The sequence below is a fragment of the Scardinius erythrophthalmus genome (assembly GCF_964197995.2).
Source record: "Scardinius erythrophthalmus genome assembly, chromosome: 16".
In the NCBI taxonomy this organism is placed as follows: Eukaryota; Metazoa; Chordata; class Actinopteri; order Cypriniformes; family Leuciscidae; genus Scardinius; species Scardinius erythrophthalmus.
The window spans coordinates 7,579,822-7,599,552 of NC_138236.1; the positions used below are offsets into that span (position 1 = coordinate 7,579,822).

The 19,731-nt window shown below is 39.3% G+C and overlaps 2 protein-coding genes across 5 annotated transcripts; both read left to right on the forward strand.

Annotated features, from left to right (window-relative positions):
- The first annotated feature begins 9 nt into the window (after positions 1-9).
- psma2a (proteasome 20S subunit alpha 2a) lies at positions 10-3,234 on the forward strand. Its single transcript, XM_081389406.1, has 8 exons — positions 10-262; positions 791-867; positions 1,019-1,151; positions 1,596-1,718; positions 1,875-1,956; positions 2,094-2,167; positions 2,260-2,317; positions 2,960-3,234. Exons 1-8 carry the CDS (start codon positions 222-224, stop codon positions 3,074-3,076), a joined length of 705 nt encoding a protein of 234 aa, XP_081245532.1. The 5' UTR covers positions 10-221; the 3' UTR covers positions 3,077-3,234.
- A 407-nt stretch (positions 3,235-3,641) lies between these two features.
- On the forward strand, positions 3,642-19,525 carry atad2 (ATPase family AAA domain containing 2). 4 transcript variants are annotated; one of them, XM_081389824.1, is made up of 29 exons: positions 3,785-4,094; positions 4,634-4,779; positions 4,902-4,954; positions 5,042-5,183; positions 6,790-6,871; positions 6,960-7,080; positions 8,281-8,439; positions 8,588-8,699; positions 9,021-9,044; positions 9,333-9,443; positions 10,179-10,287; positions 10,361-10,476; positions 10,604-10,778; positions 10,871-10,959; positions 11,090-11,249; positions 11,357-11,447; positions 11,787-12,101; positions 12,316-12,436; positions 13,777-13,963; positions 14,049-14,234; positions 14,322-14,457; positions 14,539-14,735; positions 14,847-15,006; positions 15,307-15,429; positions 15,549-15,710; positions 17,086-17,517; positions 18,819-18,952; positions 19,088-19,216; positions 19,360-19,524. In XM_081389824.1, the coding sequence occupies exons 1-29, from the start codon at positions 3,957-3,959 to the stop codon at positions 19,390-19,392; spliced, it is 4,143 nt and encodes a 1,380-aa protein (XP_081245950.1). In that variant the 5' UTR covers positions 3,785-3,956; the 3' UTR covers positions 19,393-19,524. The 4 variants fall into 4 exon arrangements, with proteins under 4 accessions (XP_081245953.1, XP_081245950.1, XP_081245952.1 ...); XM_081389825.1 differs by having other exon boundaries at positions 3,799-4,094; positions 4,652-4,779; XM_081389827.1 differs by lacking the exon at positions 9,021-9,044 and having other exon boundaries at positions 3,642-4,094; positions 4,652-4,779; positions 19,360-19,525.
- The last annotated feature ends 206 nt before the right edge of the window (positions 19,526-19,731 follow it).

Sequence of the window (19,731 nt, forward strand, 5' to 3'; positions counted from 1 at the left end):
TGAGAGGGTGAGAGCGGAAAATGTAAAAAACAAAAACGAAAACATATTTTATTTATGGTTTTAAATACTCAGTGGCAAACAGAATGTGACGCCCAACATTATTTTAAACTTATCTTTAAGCTGCCTACAATACCCACAATTAATTGAGTTACCCTACTACCTCTTTCAACCAATCAGATCAAGTAAGCGTGTGTCGTCACTTCCCCAACAGTCACACAGCCATGGCAGACAGAGGCTACAGTTTCTCCCTCACCACTTTCAGGTAATTAACATCATGATTTTATCATATTCAATGCATTCATCATATTAAACTAGTGTGTGTTTTTAGCGAATCGCAAATCTCGAGGTTTACGAAGAGCGTTTTGTCAGTTAAAGGCGTTAATTCATTATCTGAGCGCTGATGCAGAGTCACTGTGTTTGTGATGGGTGCTTCTTTCATTCATGAGCATCAACGTTCATGCATAGAGTGAACTAAACACAATAATGCTTCCCAGATTAACAAATACAACACTCTCAGGAGTGCTTAAAAGACAGACTAGGGCTCATTTTTGTCTTTGTGATAGAACTTGCTGATTTTACTTTCACTTTCAGTGTATCATCGTGGAAACTGTTCATTTCATATAGCCTACACATTTATATTACTTTTTTAATGCATATAAGTAAGCTTACAGTTAACGATTATCAGTTAATGGTTTCCTTAGTCATTTAATTATAGTATAACTGAAAACAGAACACTCATCATGTGTGACATTTTATGGACCATTTTATAATCTTATTTTTGTGTTTTCAGCCCTTCAGGGAAGTTGGTCCAGATTGAGTATGCCCTGGCAGCTGTAGCAGCTGGTGCTCCTTCGGTTGGAATAAAAGGTTAAAAAAATTATATTTGTATTTATCAGGTGTGTCTTGAAATTTGTGTTGTTTATAAAACTTTAGGGTTTCATTATGGGCTTCTTGACGTTTAAACTGTGTCCATTCACTGAATCTTCACTTTCATTTCGTCCTCATTTCTCTTTCACAGCCTCAAACGGTGTTGTTCTGGCTACAGAAAAGAAGCAGAAATCTATACTGTACGATGAGCAAAGTGTTCACAAAGTAGAGCCCATAACCAAACACATCGGTATGGTCTACAGTGGCATGGGTCCAGACTACAGGTATGGATTTGGAGCCTGTATGACCTAACGCTACATAATAACGATTCCTAAAATGTAGCACATGAAGCGCAATGAGATTTTTTATTAAAAAAAGTTGATAAAGTTGGCATGAAACAGAAGTTGCAATAGTCTTTTCTTCCCTATTGTGACATATATCCGAGGGAAACAGCTTCTCAAACAAGAAAAAAGTTGGGCGGGACTTGATTATGCCCATGGGGAATAGATTGGATTGTTGTGGTTTTGCTATTGCTGTGATTTCATGTTTCCCACCTTGGCTCCAGTAAACATGACATCAGAGAAGAGATGTTGCGGCAAGAGGTCACAAGAATTTAAAAAAAGTGATGTGCCGTGATTATTCAGTTAAAAAAAATGCACCAATATTCCATAAAAAAAAAACAAGAATTGTTCATTTTGATTTCATGGTGACTTTAATCATATCTGCAGGGTTATGGTGCGAAGGGCACGGAAGCTGGCTCAGCAGTACTTCCTGGTCTACCAGGAGCCGATTCCTACAGGCCAGCTTGTTCAGAGGGTGGCCTCTGTTATGCAGGAGTACACACAATCAGGGTATGCGTGATACATCGCCACTGTTACAATTATTCTGGAAGTTGCACTTCAAACAATTGTTTTGCAGTGTTGTAAAAAAATATTTTGAGAAGATGCTTGATATGCATGTACCAAAGTGACAATGGCATAACATGCAGCTTTTTTGTTTTGACACAGAGGAGTTCGGCCTTTTGGGGTGTCACTCCTGATTGCTGGCTGGGATGAAGACCGCCCATACCTTTTCCAGTCTGACCCCTCAGTATGATATTCCCTTTGGTGTTATATTTATTGTATTACTGCAATCCAGTTTAAACTTAAATAAATTATCTGTTAAAAATGTAAGCTCTTTATTATGTACTGTATTCACAAAATAAAATGTACTTTGATCTGTTTAAGGGAGCATACTTTGCATGGAAAGCCACAGCGATGGGGAAGAACTATGTGAATGGGAAAACATTCCTTGAAAAAAGGTATAGAATGAACACGCATGGTCCAAGTCTAAGAGCTTTTTTTAGTCTTTCTAAACACACAGCCTCTCATTTGCTTCATTTTCCTATTTCAGATACAACGAGGATCTGGAACTGGAAGATGCGATTCACACTGCTATTCTGACTCTTAAGGTAATAATTGACAACCCAGCTATGTCTGTTCACGTTGTGTTCCGGTCATTTTTTATTTTTTCTCTAAAATGCTAGTTAATGTTCTGGAATTAGACTAAAACTAACTGACTTTGCTCGCAGAGGGCATAACTCCCTCCAAAAAATATAATTTTTGTGCCTTTTTTTGTATGTTATTTCCACCTTTTTTAGTTTTTAACCATCTTCTTACAAAAATTACTTATTCCCTGGTTATGCTATTACTGCCAAATAATGGATTCAATCTTTTTTTAGAACTGATTAACTCTATTCCTCATTTTTTTGAGCTGATGCACCTCACTTTTCTCTTTAACATAATTTTTTTGACCAGTAACACCATATTAGGTAAATAATTTTAAAGGACCTGTTTAAGGACCTGAAAATCTTGTAATGTTAAAAAATGTAATATTAATTGCTGTGTTTTTTTCTGCTTGTCACTTGTATATGTCACTCTTGTATTTAGTAATTCAGTTTTTGACATGAAGAAAGCCACAGATGCTGACATGGCATTAAATAAAACTATACTGATACTGACTGAAACTGCACCTGTCACAAAGCATGACGTTTTACTTGCCAGTGCTCTAAAATGTCAAACATCAAAGTTATCTATGACTACTTTTGTTACAGGAAAGCTTTGAAGGTCAAATGACAGAAGACAACATTGAGGTGGGAATCTGCAATGAAGCAGGATTTAGGCGACTGACCCCAGCGGAGGTGAAAGACTATCTGGCTGCCATTGTTTAATATCACTTTTACAAGTTGTTGTAGATTGAGCACTGATTATCTTGACTTCATCAGTCCAACTTCATTAGTACTTACTTGTTTGTTTGAGCAATCTAAAGCATGGAAATAATTAAAGTTGTATTGTTTAGGAAGGAAAAAAATAAACAAGTCTTTTGAAATCCTGTTGTCTGTTTCCATTTTTACTACTGTGGATTTGTAGATACTGTTTTAGATTTGTACAAAAGGCAACAACTAAATGTAACCGAATATACTCTTTGTTTTATATCATAACTTTAAAAAAGGCAACAACTAAATGTAACCGAATATACTCTTTGTTTTATATCATAACTTTAATCTGAAATAAAAGTTAAATTATATATATGGCGACAAATATCTGATTTATGTGCTGGACTGTCCTTAATAAACAAGCTTAAGACGGGGTTTGGCCTGCGTTAGCCAATCAGATTCTTGAGCCTCGCGTCACTTATGGCGCGCCAAAAATGAGTCGGTACACCTTCCTAACAGTATTCCTACGCACAATCGTATTACTTGCACAGATAAAACCCTCAAAGGTTTTGTCATCGAAAGGTCCAGCAATTTCTCTCCTATAATTTCTTCATATCCATTTGAATAACACGTTATATTTGAAACAAGGGATTTGGTAGGGCGGTCATCGCATAAACAGCCCTAGTTTCTGTCTCGCTAGCACATTCGTATTTGCGTTGTGTCATTCGACTGTAAGTGACGTTTGTGGCGCCAGAAATCAAGGAGGAGCGGACTAGTGCCTTTTCAAAACGATGTGTTCTAGTTCAAAGCATTCGGCGTATTAAAGTCTTGACAAACACAGCTTAAAGTGAGTTTGACAGTGAATGGCCTGGGGGTCTTTTAAGGCTCGTTAAAGATGGTGATGTTACGCAGTAACGGTGAAATGGACTCGAGCTCCGAGTTTCTGTCGCTGAACCCGCCTCAGAGAAAGTCCGCGCGGCTAAAAAAGGCCCATGATGACAGTTTAACGAGCGCAGAGGACAGTCCGGCCAATGTGAGTTAATAACTCTTAGTTACTAGTACAAATATGTCAGTAATTTGTTTGTTTATCTACAGTAAATCTCTTGCTCTATCAAAACAAAGTTGGCGCTTAAATTGAGCGCGAGACGCTTGAATGAACTGCTTGAGCGCGCGACTTGTTAACAGTTCCAAAACAAAAACAGACGAGGTGATTATCAATGTTTACCTCAGATATACACAGAGAAATTAAAAATGTACATGGGTGCAGCAGGAGGATACGTGTAAATGGGTAGTTGACTAGTCAAAATCAGAATTCCGTTTTGTTGGCCAATGTTTTACCGCAATGAAAAATATCCATGCATAGCTTAACGTTACACAGTGAACAATATATAAACTTTAATCACCTGTAAATTTTATATGTGGTGTGACACTTTTGACAATTACAAATGTATGTAATCATGATATATGAGCTCCTGTCAGTAACTTATATAGCTTTTAAAAATAGTTATATGTAGAGAACAGCATGTCATTCTACTGGACACTGCTATGATACATTGAATATATTTATTTTAGGGGTTTTTGTCTGTAAAGGAGGAAAATGGCATGAGGGGCAGAACTCAAAGAGGAAGACATGTAGTCACCTTTGCTGATATGAATGGACAAAACAGCAAATCTCCAAATTCACCTCCAAAAGATGAGAAAAGTGTGAGGAATTTAAGGTGTGTGTGATGGTTTCATTTCTGATTCTCTAATTGTTTAATCAAAAAATCATCTTACATGAATGTACTTGATACACTATTTGTTAACTTGTATATTGCTTTATTTATTCATTCATTCATAGGAAATCTCCAAGATTTCAGGCAGATGGGGAGCGATCGGCAGATGAGCACACAGGTGGGAACGTTAAAGTATTTGATAAACGTCAGACAGCAGTTCTGTTGGTTTGCTGCTTGCTAAATATGAATCCATTACTTTCTTCAGATGAGGTGGAATCAACTCCTACTTCTCGAAGCCTGCGTGCTCAAATTCAAAGGCGAGAAGAAGACAGTGCTGTGAGGCGTAGCTCAAGAATCCCGCTTGACACCAGGAACCAATCGGTCCTCTATGACAGGCTCATCACAAAGTATGCACTTATATAGAAAACTCTGTTATATTTCTGTTTATAAGGACAGTGACTCATTTAAATCCAAGGGCGTAACTTTGGGTCTACCATTGGGGGGGTTAAACTCGCGGCATATTTAATTTATTTATTGAATAATTTTCTTGTGTAAAAGGTCATTTGCCGTTCCTGTTTTAGAAATACATTGTGATACTTTTACTGATTTAGGCTACTTAACGTAAATGCAGCTGTTCACTTGACTATTTATGCCATAATGACACAGTAGTTAAATTAAGTGTTTAAGCACTAGCCAGCAGTGGCAGCTTCCACTTAATTGATTTTTTGTGTGTTCAATATCTTATTAAAAAAAAAAAAAAAGAACTTAAAGATTAATCAATTGCATCACTGTATTGGCACCTACATGCAGCAAATGTATTATGCACAATTCAACTCTCAATATTACAATATAGGGTGGCACACTGGAGTGCAGCTTGCACCTTTATTCTGAACAGATTTCACATATTGGTGGGCATCACCAAAACTCACCATCCACTAACAAAATCTTTAAGTTTATCTGTTAAAATGTATTTTATTAACATCACATTTTAAAAACTTAACATCAACTAACTAACTAATTTGTGAAATTTTGAATAAAAAGAAATAAAAGCAGATCATCAGTCATTCATTCAGCGCTATTGTGGCTGCGGTGTGACAAGCAATGAATGACGCGTCTCCATGGGAACCATAAAGTGATAGCCTAGCTACTACGATCAATAACGGTCGCCTTGAAAAACTTTTAAACTTACGTGTAAAAAGGTTAAGCAAGGCTTACATTTAAATGTGTCTTTGTTTTGTTTTGAGTGTATGGTCAATAAATAAAGGAATTAAAAAGATGGGCACAAAACCTGTTTGTCGCGCCCCATTTGTCATGTCTCTATTCCCCCACAGCAGTGGGCTGCGCACGCGCCCGCGCCCCCGCCTCACACTTTGAGAAACGCACCTCCGTTTGGTCAGGATTTTTCCTCTTTTTGGCTGGTGTCGACCATAGACTGTAAAAAATGGTGTCGACCAACAATGAAAAATCGTTATCTGGCTGCCTTTCAGTGTCCTTTTTCATCTTTCCATCCGTTAGCATGCACCGTCAGCTTTCTCCAACCATTCATCCCAGCGACTGCGCAAAATAGTGAACAAACAAACTTGGTCGAGAAAGCGGGTTGGGTAATACCAAGTGGTCGGCGGTGCGGTGGGCGGGGGGTACATTACAGATTATTTAAAATATGATACTATCTTTCTTGCTGGCAAATGAAATTAAGAAAACGAACAAAAGTATTCATTCGGAATATTTCATATTTATTTTAATCTGAATGATGTGATGATATTGGGGGGGTTATATTAGCTGGATCAGATTTTTGGGGGGGTCATAACCCCCGTAACCCCCGTGCAAATTACGCGCATGTTTAAATCACATTTTATGATTTTCCCATTTTGATGATCAGAAGTCTAACGTGGTAGATTCACACAAACCAGTTTCACATTGGACCTTTATATTCAGACTCAGATGTGCAACTGGCTTTGTGTGTGGATATTTCTGTGGTTCTTGGGTCTCAGTGGCTGTTTTCATCTGTTTTAGCACTGCAGAGGCTGTGCTTCAGAAGATGGATGACATGCAGAAGATGCGTCGGAGATTGAGGAGCAGAGACAGTGAGGAGGAGGTGCGTCATCATGATCTTCATCACTGGCTCCTCCTGTACTTCTGTGATCTGCCAGGACTTAACTCACTGTTTTTGTTCTCCTTTTTAGAATTTGATCATTTACTCTGGAACAAAGAGGAAGAGGGTCACAAAACCTTCAGTCAGAGGACAGAGGGTCACAAAACCTTCAGTCAGAGGACAGGAGGAGAGTTCAGACAACCAGGAGAATGGTGATGATTGTAGATCAGAATTCATTAATCCTGCTTTATTTATTGTCTCATCCTGAATTTGTGTTTACTGCACCTTTATCTAGCAGTTGTTTTGCGTCAATGGTGAATCAATAGCCCCACAGCAAAAACATTTACGTTAGCCCCAAAATGTATTTGGACACTCATTACCATAATAAATAAAAAAAAAAAGGATTGAAAGATAAGAAAAATGTTATACACAGGTTTATTAGGTTTCAAATTATAAAACAAAATATATATATATATATATATATATATATTAGAGGTGGAACGGTACACAGAAGTCACAGCTCGGTTCAGACATCACGGCTCGGTACGAGTTCGGTACAATGGAGGGAAAAGCAAAACAAAAATCCAGAAGGCTTGTGCATGTCTCAGGCTGTACCACCAAAGGAAAATAAATTACTTAAGCCTTGTATTTTTTAAATAAGTTTTATTAATAAAGTAAAGGCATAGAACCAGTTTATTTGTGGTGCACTGACAATAGTTTTATGTAATTAGTTTATTAATTAAATTAATAAAAAGACAAAAAGACCTTGAGATATGTTTGGTAATTGTACCTGAATGAATTGAAAATTAATTTGCTACATTTCAGATTAATATATTTGTTTTCCTTAATTTTAATTAACAGTAACTTAAACCCTTTGCAGTTTGAATGATGTCCTGTATAAACAAAATGACAATCGCGCCTCACGCACACAAATATTGCGACTTTTCGATCGCACCCATGCCACTCACTCACTCACTCACTCACTCACTCACTCACTCACTCACTCACTCACTCACTCACACACACACACATATTCCAGGATTGCAATCTTTACATCACAGCCTGCTTCAGAGCTAAGGCGGGGCTACAGATTAGTTGTCTCTAAAGAACCCGCGTATCTAACAGTAGTTCCGCATTACATTAATTCATTTGCACGCGAGTTTTATTTATTTTTATACCGTGTATTCTCCGTGTAAATTTATGCACAAATGATGAAGCTGGTTCTAACACACTGGTGTAACAGGTTCATGAGACATGAATAAGTCTAATCACTGCCATGTTTATTTGGCATGTGATAAAGGTACAAATGTTTGGTGTAATAATGGTAGTATAATTAACTGCATATGTACCTCAAAATATTATTGTTTTTTGTTTAGCATGTTGGTTGGCCTGAACCTGTAATTATTTCCCAGAATACAGTGATCAAGAGGAGGATGGAGAAGGTGAGGAAGAGGAAGAAGAAGAAAATGATGAGGGAGATGATGACGAGGATGAGGATGAAGAAGAGAACGGAAAGCGCTATGAGTTCCGACAAAGGAAAGCTGTTGTGCGTTACCAGGCGCCTCTTAAAGGTTTGTGTGTAATAGTTCATTAAAGAGACCATGCACTGACTATACAGATCAGATGTACACATCTCTGATTTAAATTTGCCTAAATCTTTTTCTCTGCCTTTCATGCCTTTTAGTATTTTCCTTTTTACTATATTTTTTTTTATTGCAGAGCCAAAAAAGCAGAGCATCTTTTTTAAACGTCACTCCACGCCAGTTAGACGAAGATATCAATTTAGTTCCTCAAGTCCCAGGGGCTTGTACAACAACAGGAGGAGCACCAGGTCAGTACTAGTCCTCAATTTATCTGCAGTTTCTTTTTCAACATTATCAATTTGAGTCTTGGCTTGACAGGGTCTTGATTCGTATTTGAAAGTGCGCTATGTTTGACACCCTGTCTTAAAAAACGAGACACAGATGTGAAGCCACAGTGCAATTGCCAAAGACATTGTGTTATTAAAACAAGGAGACAGAACTCGCTTCATCACCCAACATCCCATCTCAAGTAGTCGAGTATTAGAGTCTTATCAAAATGCACACCCCTTCTTTGCACTTTCCATGTTATAATTTCAGTGCCACTAATCTTTGTGTTTCTCGTACTGTAGTTCAGGCAGGAGTGAGGGTGATGGGTAAGCCAAGAATGACAAGAATGTATGAATGACAGCCTCAGTAGATCTGCATGTGGAAAATTAAGGGGCTTTTAAAATGAAGACAACAAATGCCACTTTACAATACGTCACACTAATATAATAATTACAAATCTGTTTTGTGCACATTTAAATTAGTTTGTTTTGGAAAGAGATGTTAGGGTATAAGAGGTGGTGGAGTATTTTATGAGAGTTTAGATTTTTCATTGATGTGAATGTATTATGATAGTATAAAAAACAATCTTTCTTGTTTTTTTGTTTTCATCTTAGGAGAAGACATGCCATCCACAGTAGTGACTCCACATCATCATCATCATCATCATCTGATGAAGAGAAATTTGAGAGACGGAGAAGTAAGAGTCGTAGCAGGTCAATAAACAGGTAAAGAGCTCTGGCTGAAATCTTTTATTTTAGTGGTGCTATGCTTAAGCAGGGTTTTTCCTGGGTCAAAATGGTCTTTGGTGGTGGCCGACAGAGACTGTTATCCTTTCTTTGCCCTCTTTTTTTTAAAAAAAAAAAGTAATTTTTACCACTGGATTTCATAGCTTTGTAAGATAAAATCCTTCTTTGCTAGACCTAATAATTATTTTGGTATATAATCATTTTAATATTAAAAAGTAGAATAAAAAGGAAGCAGTAATGTTTATTTCAACTAATATTCTAGTTTTAGGCTATAATAGTTTAATAGTCAGCTAGTTAACAACAACATGCTTTGCACTTTTTTGTCTGGTTTCACCTCACATCCGGAGCACTCTCTCTGCTCGTTCTTTCAGTAACATGCGCCCTGTCACAAGCGCGGCAGTCATACATCACTCACCGATCAAATAAGGCTTTGGCGGGACAAAAACTCGCTTTGGCGGCTGCCCAAAAAAATCAATGCAGGAAAAACCCTGGCTTAAGACTTGGTTTAAAGTCTTGCATAGCAAACATGACCAATCAAACAGCTCTGAAATACAACACCTGTTCTTGTGCACACAATAAAGAAGCTATATCTGTTGTTACTCTGTAAGAGTTGTTTCTTAGATATTATTATTATTATCATTATCTAGATTTTGTAGTCTTTAAATATTTGTAAGCCATTATTAAACTAAACGTTTAATCGCATTTTGCTTGTAGATGCCTCCCTATGAATTTACGGAAGGAGGATTTGTTGGGAATCCATAAGGACAGGGTTAAAATTGGAGCAAGTCTTGCAGATGTTGACCCAATGCAAATTGATCAAACGGTATGTGCTTGCCGTTTTACTTGGACTACAAAAATTGTAAAGACCTTTATATGACTGTGGTTTCCATGTGCAGGTGCGCTTTGACAGCATTGGGGGTTTGGGCAAACACATCTCCGCATTGAAGGAGATGGTTGTGTTTCCTTTACTCTACCCTGAAGTCTTTGAGAAGTTTAAGATTCAGCCTCCAAGGTTTGAAAAGTGATATTGACAAATTCACATAAAATGCCTATTTGGATGACTAACCAACAGATTGCAAAAATGAGAGGTAATGCTGAATATCACCTTTGGCAGAACGCATGTTGAATTATTTTTCCAGAGGCTGTCTGTTCTACGGCCCTCCTGGCACAGGAAAGACTCTGGTTGCTCGAGCCCTGGCAAATGAGTGCAGTCAAGGCGAGAAGAAGGTGTCGTTCTTCATGAGGAAAGGGGCAGACTGCCTCAGCAAATGGGTGGGCGAGTCTGAGAGACAGCTCCGCCTCCTGTTTGACCAGGTTTCCCCACATTTCATTTAAAAAATGGTCATTCATTGATGCCTAATTTTGTCTCTGCATGATTTAAAGGAACTTTGTCATTTATTTGCCAGGCATACCAGATGCGTCCATCAATTATTTTTTTTGATGAAATTGATGGCATCGCACCTGTTCGGTCAAGCCGGCAGGACCAGATACACAGGTGTGTTAGTCTGCGTTTCTGTGTGTGTGTGTGTGTGTGTGTGTGTGTATAAATATCTCTTGTTTAAAGGTGCTTTTTGCTGTTCTTTTGTTAATATTGAATCGTTTGTTTGTGTTTATGTTGTCTAAAGCTCCATCGTGTCCACCCTGTTGGCTCTCATGGACGGGCTGGACAGCCGTGGTGAGGTGGTTGTTATTGGAGCCACTAACCGTCTGGACTCCATCGATCCTGCGCTCAGACGGCCTGGGCGATTCGACAGAGAGTTTCTCTTCAGCTTACCAGACAGAGAAGTGAGAGTTTGGAGCACTATTGTAGAATGACTTATTCAGTGTTTATTTTTGACTGCAGTGAGTGTTTTGTTTAGGGTAACCCACAAGACGTTGTTGCTTCTTTGTAGGCTCGCAAAGATATTTTAAAGATCCATACCAGGCAATGGGACCCGCAGCTGTCTGATGCGTTTCTTGAAGAGTTGGCTGACAAGTGTGTTGGTAAGAGCATCTCATGTTCTACTATGTTAAACGTCCTGATGAGCGCATCTCAAATAATAGCTTGCCTTTGTCTCAGCTTGCTCAGTGCTAAAACAGATGCTCAAGCTTTCCAACACCCCCAGGACCTGGGTATTGCTGTGTTTGGGTTTTGGGTAGCAGTGTTATGTAACGTTCTGCTGTTCTAGTACTCTCACTCTTTAGTACTTTAAATTCTGACATTTAGTGAGACCTCAGACTGTCTTGTCCTGTCTAAGTGGGCAGTGCTTTATTAGAATGAACTGCACTTTCATCCTTGATTTTTATACCAGTAGTCAAAACTATGTCTTCCTGTGCTCCTAGGTTACTGTGGTGCAGACATCAAAGCCGTGTGTGCAGAATCAGCTCTGTGCGCCCTGCGCAGGTGCTACCCCCAAATCTATGCTTCCTCCCAGAAGCTTCTGCTGGATCTGGAGTCCATCAGCGTGAGTGGCCGGGACTTCCTCTCAGCCATGAGGAAGATCGTTCCGGCTTCACAGAGGGCAGTAGCATCTCCAGCTAAAGCACTCACCCCTGTTATTGAACCCCTGCTTAGCTCTGTCCTCAACAACGCCATGGAGATGCTGCAGAAACTCTTTCCTCATGTAGAGCAGGGCCTCAAGAAGAAAAGAGATGCTGGTAAAGATAGCTTGCTATTTTTATCTCCCTTCTACATTGCTATAAGAACATTTGCATAACACTGTAGAACTCAAACCATAAAACACATTATATCATGCCACATTTGCTCGGGCAGACGCCACTCACCTTTTTTCTTTTCAGAAATTGTAAATGTAGTTTGTATTTTGAAATTCTTAATCATGCCATCAATGCAAGTAAATATTGTTTATTTTAGGGGGTGTGTCTGACATCTTAGAGGATCTACTGCAGAGTGAAGATGAGGGGTCCTCCGTGTGCTCTAGTAATAAAGGCCAGAAGAACACTGGGCCTGCTCCATCTGCTCTTCATCTGAACAGGTTAGAAATGCAGAAAACTGACTTGTTTCAAATGTTTCTTGTGCTTCCCTATATATAAAAAATAAGCCTGTGTTTATAGTAGTAAATAATTTCCTGATATCCAGTTCAAGGGATAAACATGAGTCAAATGAAGTACACAATTTCCCTTTTCTTGACTGAACTGTTTATATGTGGTATCATCCACTGTATACAGATAAAAGTTCACAGGAAAGCCTTATTAAATAAAATAAATTGCCATTAAGTTTTGTGTAGTTACAGATTTGTTTAAAAACAGGATGCAACTTTTCTTAAAAAAATAATAAAAAAAAGTAAAACATCAGATCCAATTTATCCTCAACAACAGGTTTTTTTTTTTATATAAAAAAGAGCATGCCTATGATGCCTTATTATGCTGTCTTGGGAGGTCACTCACTTAGTATTTTGAACAGAGCTACAGACTCCAAAACATGTTCAGTAACTACGTTTACACTAGCCATCAGTGAAATTCCATAGTAGAGGGCTGCATTGGGATTGAGTCCCGCCGGGTCCCGCGGGACCCAACGCAAATCTCGCGGGAGCGGGCGGTTTGAACTTTGCTGCGGGCGGGAATGGGCGGCTAAAAAAAACACTGCGGGATCGGGAGGTAGCCTTGCAACATGATTTCCACTACACAGTACCAGCTCGCCTCGGCTCGGCTCGACTCGCCTTTGTTTGGTTTTCCACTGTGTAAAAGTTGTAACTGTATCTGCTTCCAGGTACTTTTTTTCGAAACCCCTCCGGCGGGGTTCTGAGCGAGCTTAGGCGATACTAAAATGTGACGTGAAAACACGGCAGACTGCTGATTGTTCAGAGAGAAACATCACTATTCACTGCGTCATCATTGCACGCGCAAGACAGAGTATCCTGAATAAAAAACAGCAAAAACGAAAACAAAACCATCCAAAAACAGCACACTCGATTTCCTCCATTGTCCTGTGAGTATGTGTCCAGTAGGCTATGCCGGCCAGGGAAACGAAACAAACAACCCCATGAATCTCTTTAATAATAGCAATACAAATGTGTGTTTTTTCCTGCGGGACGGGAGAAGACACAAAATCAATGCATCTCTATTATTGTGCGGGAATAAATTCTTAGAGTTTTGCGGGTGCGGGCGGGAGTGGACATACATATTGCGGGAGCGGGCGGGAGTGAAACACATACGTTGCGGGAGCGGGCGGTAATGGTCAGAAATTCGGCGGGCGCGGGCGGGAGCGGGATGAAGAAAACAGTCCCGCGCAGGGCTCTATTCCATAGTATTCAGCCTATGGTATAATTTAAGTAATTTTGACCTGCTTTTATTTCTTTCATTACCTGTATTACAGGAATGCCCTGCAGCAGCCCACCTCATTCAGACCCAGACTGCTACTCTGTGGGACATCAGGTTCTGGTCAGACTTCACACTTGGCTCCTGCTATTCTTCACGCCCTGGAGAAGTTCACTGTTTACACACTCGATATCGCTGTGTTGTATGGGGTCAGTTCAGCCACCGCAGAGGAGGCTTGTGCCCAGGTGAACACACTGAATTTATAAAGCTCAAGATACACCTCGATAAACTTGTTTTATTTAATGACTATCGACCTGTGTTATACATCAGGTTTTCTGTGAGGCGAGGAGAACCACTCCCAGTATTCTGTATATTCCACATATCCAGCGCTGGTGGGACACCGTGAGCTCCACTTTGAAGGCCACATTCATCAGTCTCCTGCAGGACATCCCTTCATTCTTCCCCTGCCTCCTTCTCGCCACATGCAGCTTTCCTCACCAAAAGCTCTATCCTGAGGTAAAGACTAAATTAAATATCATTTGTGATGCATTTTATCTTCTGTAATGTTACTGTATGACAGTTTTTTGTTTTTGTTGTTTAAAGGTGCAGGACCTTTTCCATGTTGAGTATGGTGAGGTGTTCAATGTTCCGCTTCCTTCTCGGGAGGAGAGGCTCAGATTTTTTGAGGATCTTATTTTAAATCAAGCTGCTAAAGCCCCAGCATCTAAGAGAAAAGCAGGTGAGTTTTTTGTGGTGTTTTTCACATTCTTAGTGGAGTGTTTTCATACACACCTGTGATAACTCACCTTCTCCTTCTCAGTCCTCCAGGCACTAGAGGTGTTACCGGTGGCCCCTCCGCCGCCTCCCCGCCAGCTGTCTGAGCAGGAGATGCAGAAGCTAGAAGAGCAGGAAGAGAACACGCTCAGGGAACTCCGCCTCTTCCTGCGAGATGTCACCAACCGACTGGCTCAGGACAAACGCTTCAAGGCTTTTACAAAGCCTGTGGACATCGAGGAGGTAAGATAGTTTTCAGTCCCACAGTTCTTCTGAATCAACTCTCTCTAGCTGTTGATATATTGCTGAACCAGTACTGTCATCACTGAAGTCATGTGGTTTTCATTGGGAAAGGTTCCTGATTACACTACAGTCATCAAACAGCCCATGGACTTGTCCACAGTTCTCTCCCGAATTGATCTGCACAAGTATGAAACCGTGGCGGCTTACCTGCATGATGTGGATCTGATTTGGCAGAACGCCCTTGAGTACAATCCAGACAGAGACCCCTCAGGTAGGCTGGGAATTGTAATGGTAATATATTTTGTATGTATGTATATATGTGTGTGGTTTATCTACTGAACATTGGTGACAACCACTGAATAGTATGTGGGTTGAACACAGTTTCTATTCAGCTTGGCTCAATAAATGTGTGGTCAAAGGATTGTCAGCTTTGGCTTTTATTTCAAAGCATATCTATTTAAATTTCATAGTTGGAACTATGCTTTATGATTCTCCAAGTGTGTTTTGCATGACATTTGTGTGATTTCTGTAGTGTACTATGCAATATCTATGATGTTTGTGTTTGTAATAGATCGGCTCATCAGACACCGTGCCTGTGCTCTCAAGGACACTGTACATGCCATAATCAGAGATGAATTAGATGAGGACTTTGAGAAGACCTGTCTTGAGATCAGGGAGTCTCGCATCAAACGAGGTTTCAGTGATGCTGCATTTATATTTAGTGTGGGATCATATTTGGATTGGAGTGATCATATTTGAATATGATCATATTTGTGAATGCATCACTTACATTTTACAATGTTTTATTTTTAGGCTCCACCTCATCACGGTTCACTCCTGCCTACTACCACGTGCTGCCAAAGATGTCCGCTACAGTCGAGCAGAAGATGAGTGATCCAGCACCCAGTAAAGATGCTACACCTGTGCCAGCAGCACCAGCAGTGATTGCATCACGTCAAACAGGAATTAATACAGGTGACTGCCAGTGCTTTAATTTCTGACATCAGTGCTGGAGAGTCTTTTATTACTCTCATCTGGAGCTGCACAATTGATCTGGTTAAATAATTTTTATTTTTTAATAGAGATCACTATTCTCTCAAAATTCTGAATGAAAGCAGGCGTCTATCAGCAGTTCCCTAATATATCCACTGATAGCCGCCTGCTTTCAAATGCTCCCGTGTGTATCTGTGTAAGCGCTCTGTGAATCAGTTGTTTAAGAATCCGTTCAACAGCGCTAAAAATACTTGGGGGAAATGCTGGTATCGTCACGTTTTTAAAATTTCACTTTTGACAACACTAACCACGATAGAGACAATAGTCCAAAATCTCTACCGCCAAATACTGACAAATTTCTACCGGCTAATTGTGTCTACCAGTATATAGCCCACCCCATATGACAACTGCTCTCTCTGGGTCAGCGGCAACACCAACGCAGATTCAGATGTTCACTGTGAATGTACTTGTTAAAAGCTGATAATATACAGTGCCATGCATAAGTTTAGACACCCATACTAAAGTTGACTAAAAAGAGGAATAAAAAATCATCTTTTGGAAACTAAACTTAATGCCTTAATTTAAAAAATTAGGAAAAATCCAACCTTTAAGGACACCAATTTTCTTTGTGGATGAATAATGTATCTTAAATAAATAAATGTTCTTCCTTAAAATACAGGGTGCATAAGTTTGGACACCCCTATGTTAAATTCCCATAGAGGCAGGCAGATTTTTATTTTTAAGTTTTTTTTGTTTTTGTTTTTGTTTTTTAGGATACTATGCATCCTGATAAAGTTCCCTTGGCCTTTGGAATTAAAATAGCCCCACATCATCACATAGCCTTCACCATACCTAGAGATTGGCATGGTTTTATTTCAGTTAGCCTAATGGCTAGTTTGATTTGCATTGAGAGATGATCTTATGGAAAGTACCCCATTTTTACGATACATTATTCATCCACAAAGAAAATTGGTGTCCTTAAAGGTTGGATTTTTCCAAATTTTTTAAATTAAGGCATTAAGTTCAGCATAGCACTGTACTTGTTAAAATACTTGAATGCTACATGCCTTATTGTAATACATTTTAAAGTGAAATATTAACATTAAAATAATGACATGCAGCCTTCTAGTATGTATCAAATAAATTATAAAAATATTGCTTAGTAATTCATTTAAAGAGCCCGTAATAAAGACCAAGAAAGTGGTTTTGTCTTTCTTGTCAATATTGTTTGATTCATTAATAACATTTTTAGCAGTGGCTTATGCTTAAATTATCTTACCGGTACTTTTGACATCAAGTTAGATAGGTAGGCTTTCTTCTATGCAGGCTACAGGTGAAATATTTTGTGTATCCACAGCTTCACAGATGAAAAAGAGGAGGAAAAGCCGATGGAAAAACGGCTTCATCCGCAGAAAGAAGTCTTGCTCACATTTGAACTCTAAAGACAACCCTAACACAGCAGAATCAGGGGATGGAGAGGAGGATGAAGAAGAGGAGGATGTAAAACTGGCTGAGAGTGAAGATCCAGAGAAGATGAAAGATGTTGAATGTGAGTCAATGGAGGCTGATGAGTGTGCTCGTGCAGAAGGGCCCACAGACTCCACGGAGGTAGTGCAGAATAACATCTCCGAGAGATGGGACATTGACAACACAACCTCTACAGTGGATGAGGTTGTGAGTGTTGAGACAGTCCAGAATAATGTCACAGATGTGCAAAATGATGTCCAAGCATCAGAGAACACTGAACCTAAGGGGACAGAGCCAATTGCAGAGGACAGCAGTGGAATGGGTTAGTAAATCACAAAACCATTTAGCATATTGTGACCTTCCTAAAATAACTGCCTAAAGGCCCTTTCACACCGGATGCGTAACGAAAAAGCGAATAGTTTGTGTGCGAATAGTTCGCATCAAAACCATTCACATCAGCCGCGACGCAAATTTGCGACGTCTGTGACGTTCAGAGCTTCAACATTTCAAAACTTTCGTGCGAATTGCGCCGACAGCTGAGAAAACATGGACACTTCATCATCATCATCATCATCATCATCATCATCATTTGCTTTTCATTTTATTTAAAAGACAGAAAAGAAGGTTTTGGGTGCACCCAATCTTACAGAACAGAGAGTCTGAAGGGGAGTATGCTAATGTGTGCAGTTTTTTTTTTTTGCGTCTTCAGCTAAACACAGTGGGTTTTGTAATGTCACTACACATTACATGTAACACGAAGTAAGTTAAAAATCATTCGACTAGAAACTGTAGATATCACACAAAGAATGTATAGTATACTAAAAGCAGCCCTAAATAGTCTCACTACATTTTGTTACATGTTCAAAGCAAACACGGTCTCTGTCTCTATCTTTGACGATAATAGTGTTAGCTTTCTATCCCAAATGTAGTTTAGCCTGCTAGCTTGCACAGGACTATACAACGACTAAAACTATCACACAACATTCTCACAGTCGTGATCACCGAGTTGGTGGGCAGTGCTACGCCACACATTGTCTTTCAAATCGTTGTCCTTGTATATGATTGGCTGAAGCCGTTTCTGTCGCCGCAAAAGTAAAAATAAAAGTCGTTTTTTCGCCGCAGCACATTCGCGTTCGGTGTGTAAGCACTCATTACACAAACAGCTGATCAAAAAATAAACCCATCGCGTGAATTATTCGTGCGTCAAAATCGCGTCCAGTATGAAAGGGCCTTAAGTCATTTTTTGACAAAAATTATTTTTTTGCATAAGTCATCTTCTCATGATGCTGGCCACCTCTGGTAGAATCGCCCACATCCTCAGTTGTCATGCAGATCATGCATTTCTACCCCTGTAGTATAATGGCCTATGTCAAGAGTGTGACTAAGGCTGTTTTATTTTGCCTAAGTCAAAAGAAAATGAGCAATTTTACAAGCTTTTCAAGATGGCAGTTGCATCAAGAAGAACGAAAGTCTACTCGGCCTCTGAAGTTAGGTTCAGTTTTTTGTGTTTTCTGAGAAACCTGAAAAAATGACTTAGGCAATTATTTTAGGAAGGTGACGATATTCTAACCGTTGTGTTTGTGTGAACATGAAGCAGTAATTGAGTTTGCATGGGGTTTTCAGAGTTCAGACTGAGGCGGATGACAAGAGGATTTAAGAACCAGGCCGAACAGCAGAGTCTCATCAGTGTGGATGCTGCCATGAAGATCCTGGAGCAGAAGACCCTGCCTCTCATCGTGGACCACAACAAACTGAAAGTACGCCACATATCTTTATCTAACTGCAGAAACAATTACAATAAGTGTAATCGATGACCTTGTAGTGTGCATGTTGACTCGACTCTTACACTGGAAGGGTGTTTTTAGACTGTTTTGTTTTCGTTCCCGATTCAGGAACTTTTACAGAGAGTTGTGGACATGACAGAGGGATATGAGGTCAATCGACTGGAGAAACTTTATGCTCTTTTGTGCCAGAGCATTTATAGACACAGGAAAGATTATGACAAGACTGCACTTATACAGGTTTGTTTTGATAATGCAGAAACACGTCCTCCAGCCTTATTCATTTACTCTTCTGTTGATTGAGCAGTAGATTAAAACTATTAAGTTGAGTCATAAAATTACTTTATATGCCTACTTAATGTGTATTTTCTTTTCTTTTCCAGGAGATGTCAAAAGAAGTTGAGGAGTTTTCCTAGTTTTCTTAATAAACAAACTACAATATATTTCTTACAAGAAGTTACTGGTCTATAAAGTATATTTTGCTAATTCTTTAGTCCTGACTTTGTGTTGTGCATTTTGAGTGCATATTAAAGCTTTTATCACAAGTCTCATTGTCTCGCTTTGGTTGTCATTCCAAACATGACTTTATAATGGTACAAATATATGATCTACTATTTTCCTAAAGTACTCCAAGTAGTTGGGTGTTGTAATCACTTGTGGTTTCTGCTCTTCTGGTTCTGATGAAATCTAAATAGTGCTAATAGGAAACATGGGGAAAATTCCATTTGAATCTGCGAAGAGATGTATGAGGGTCA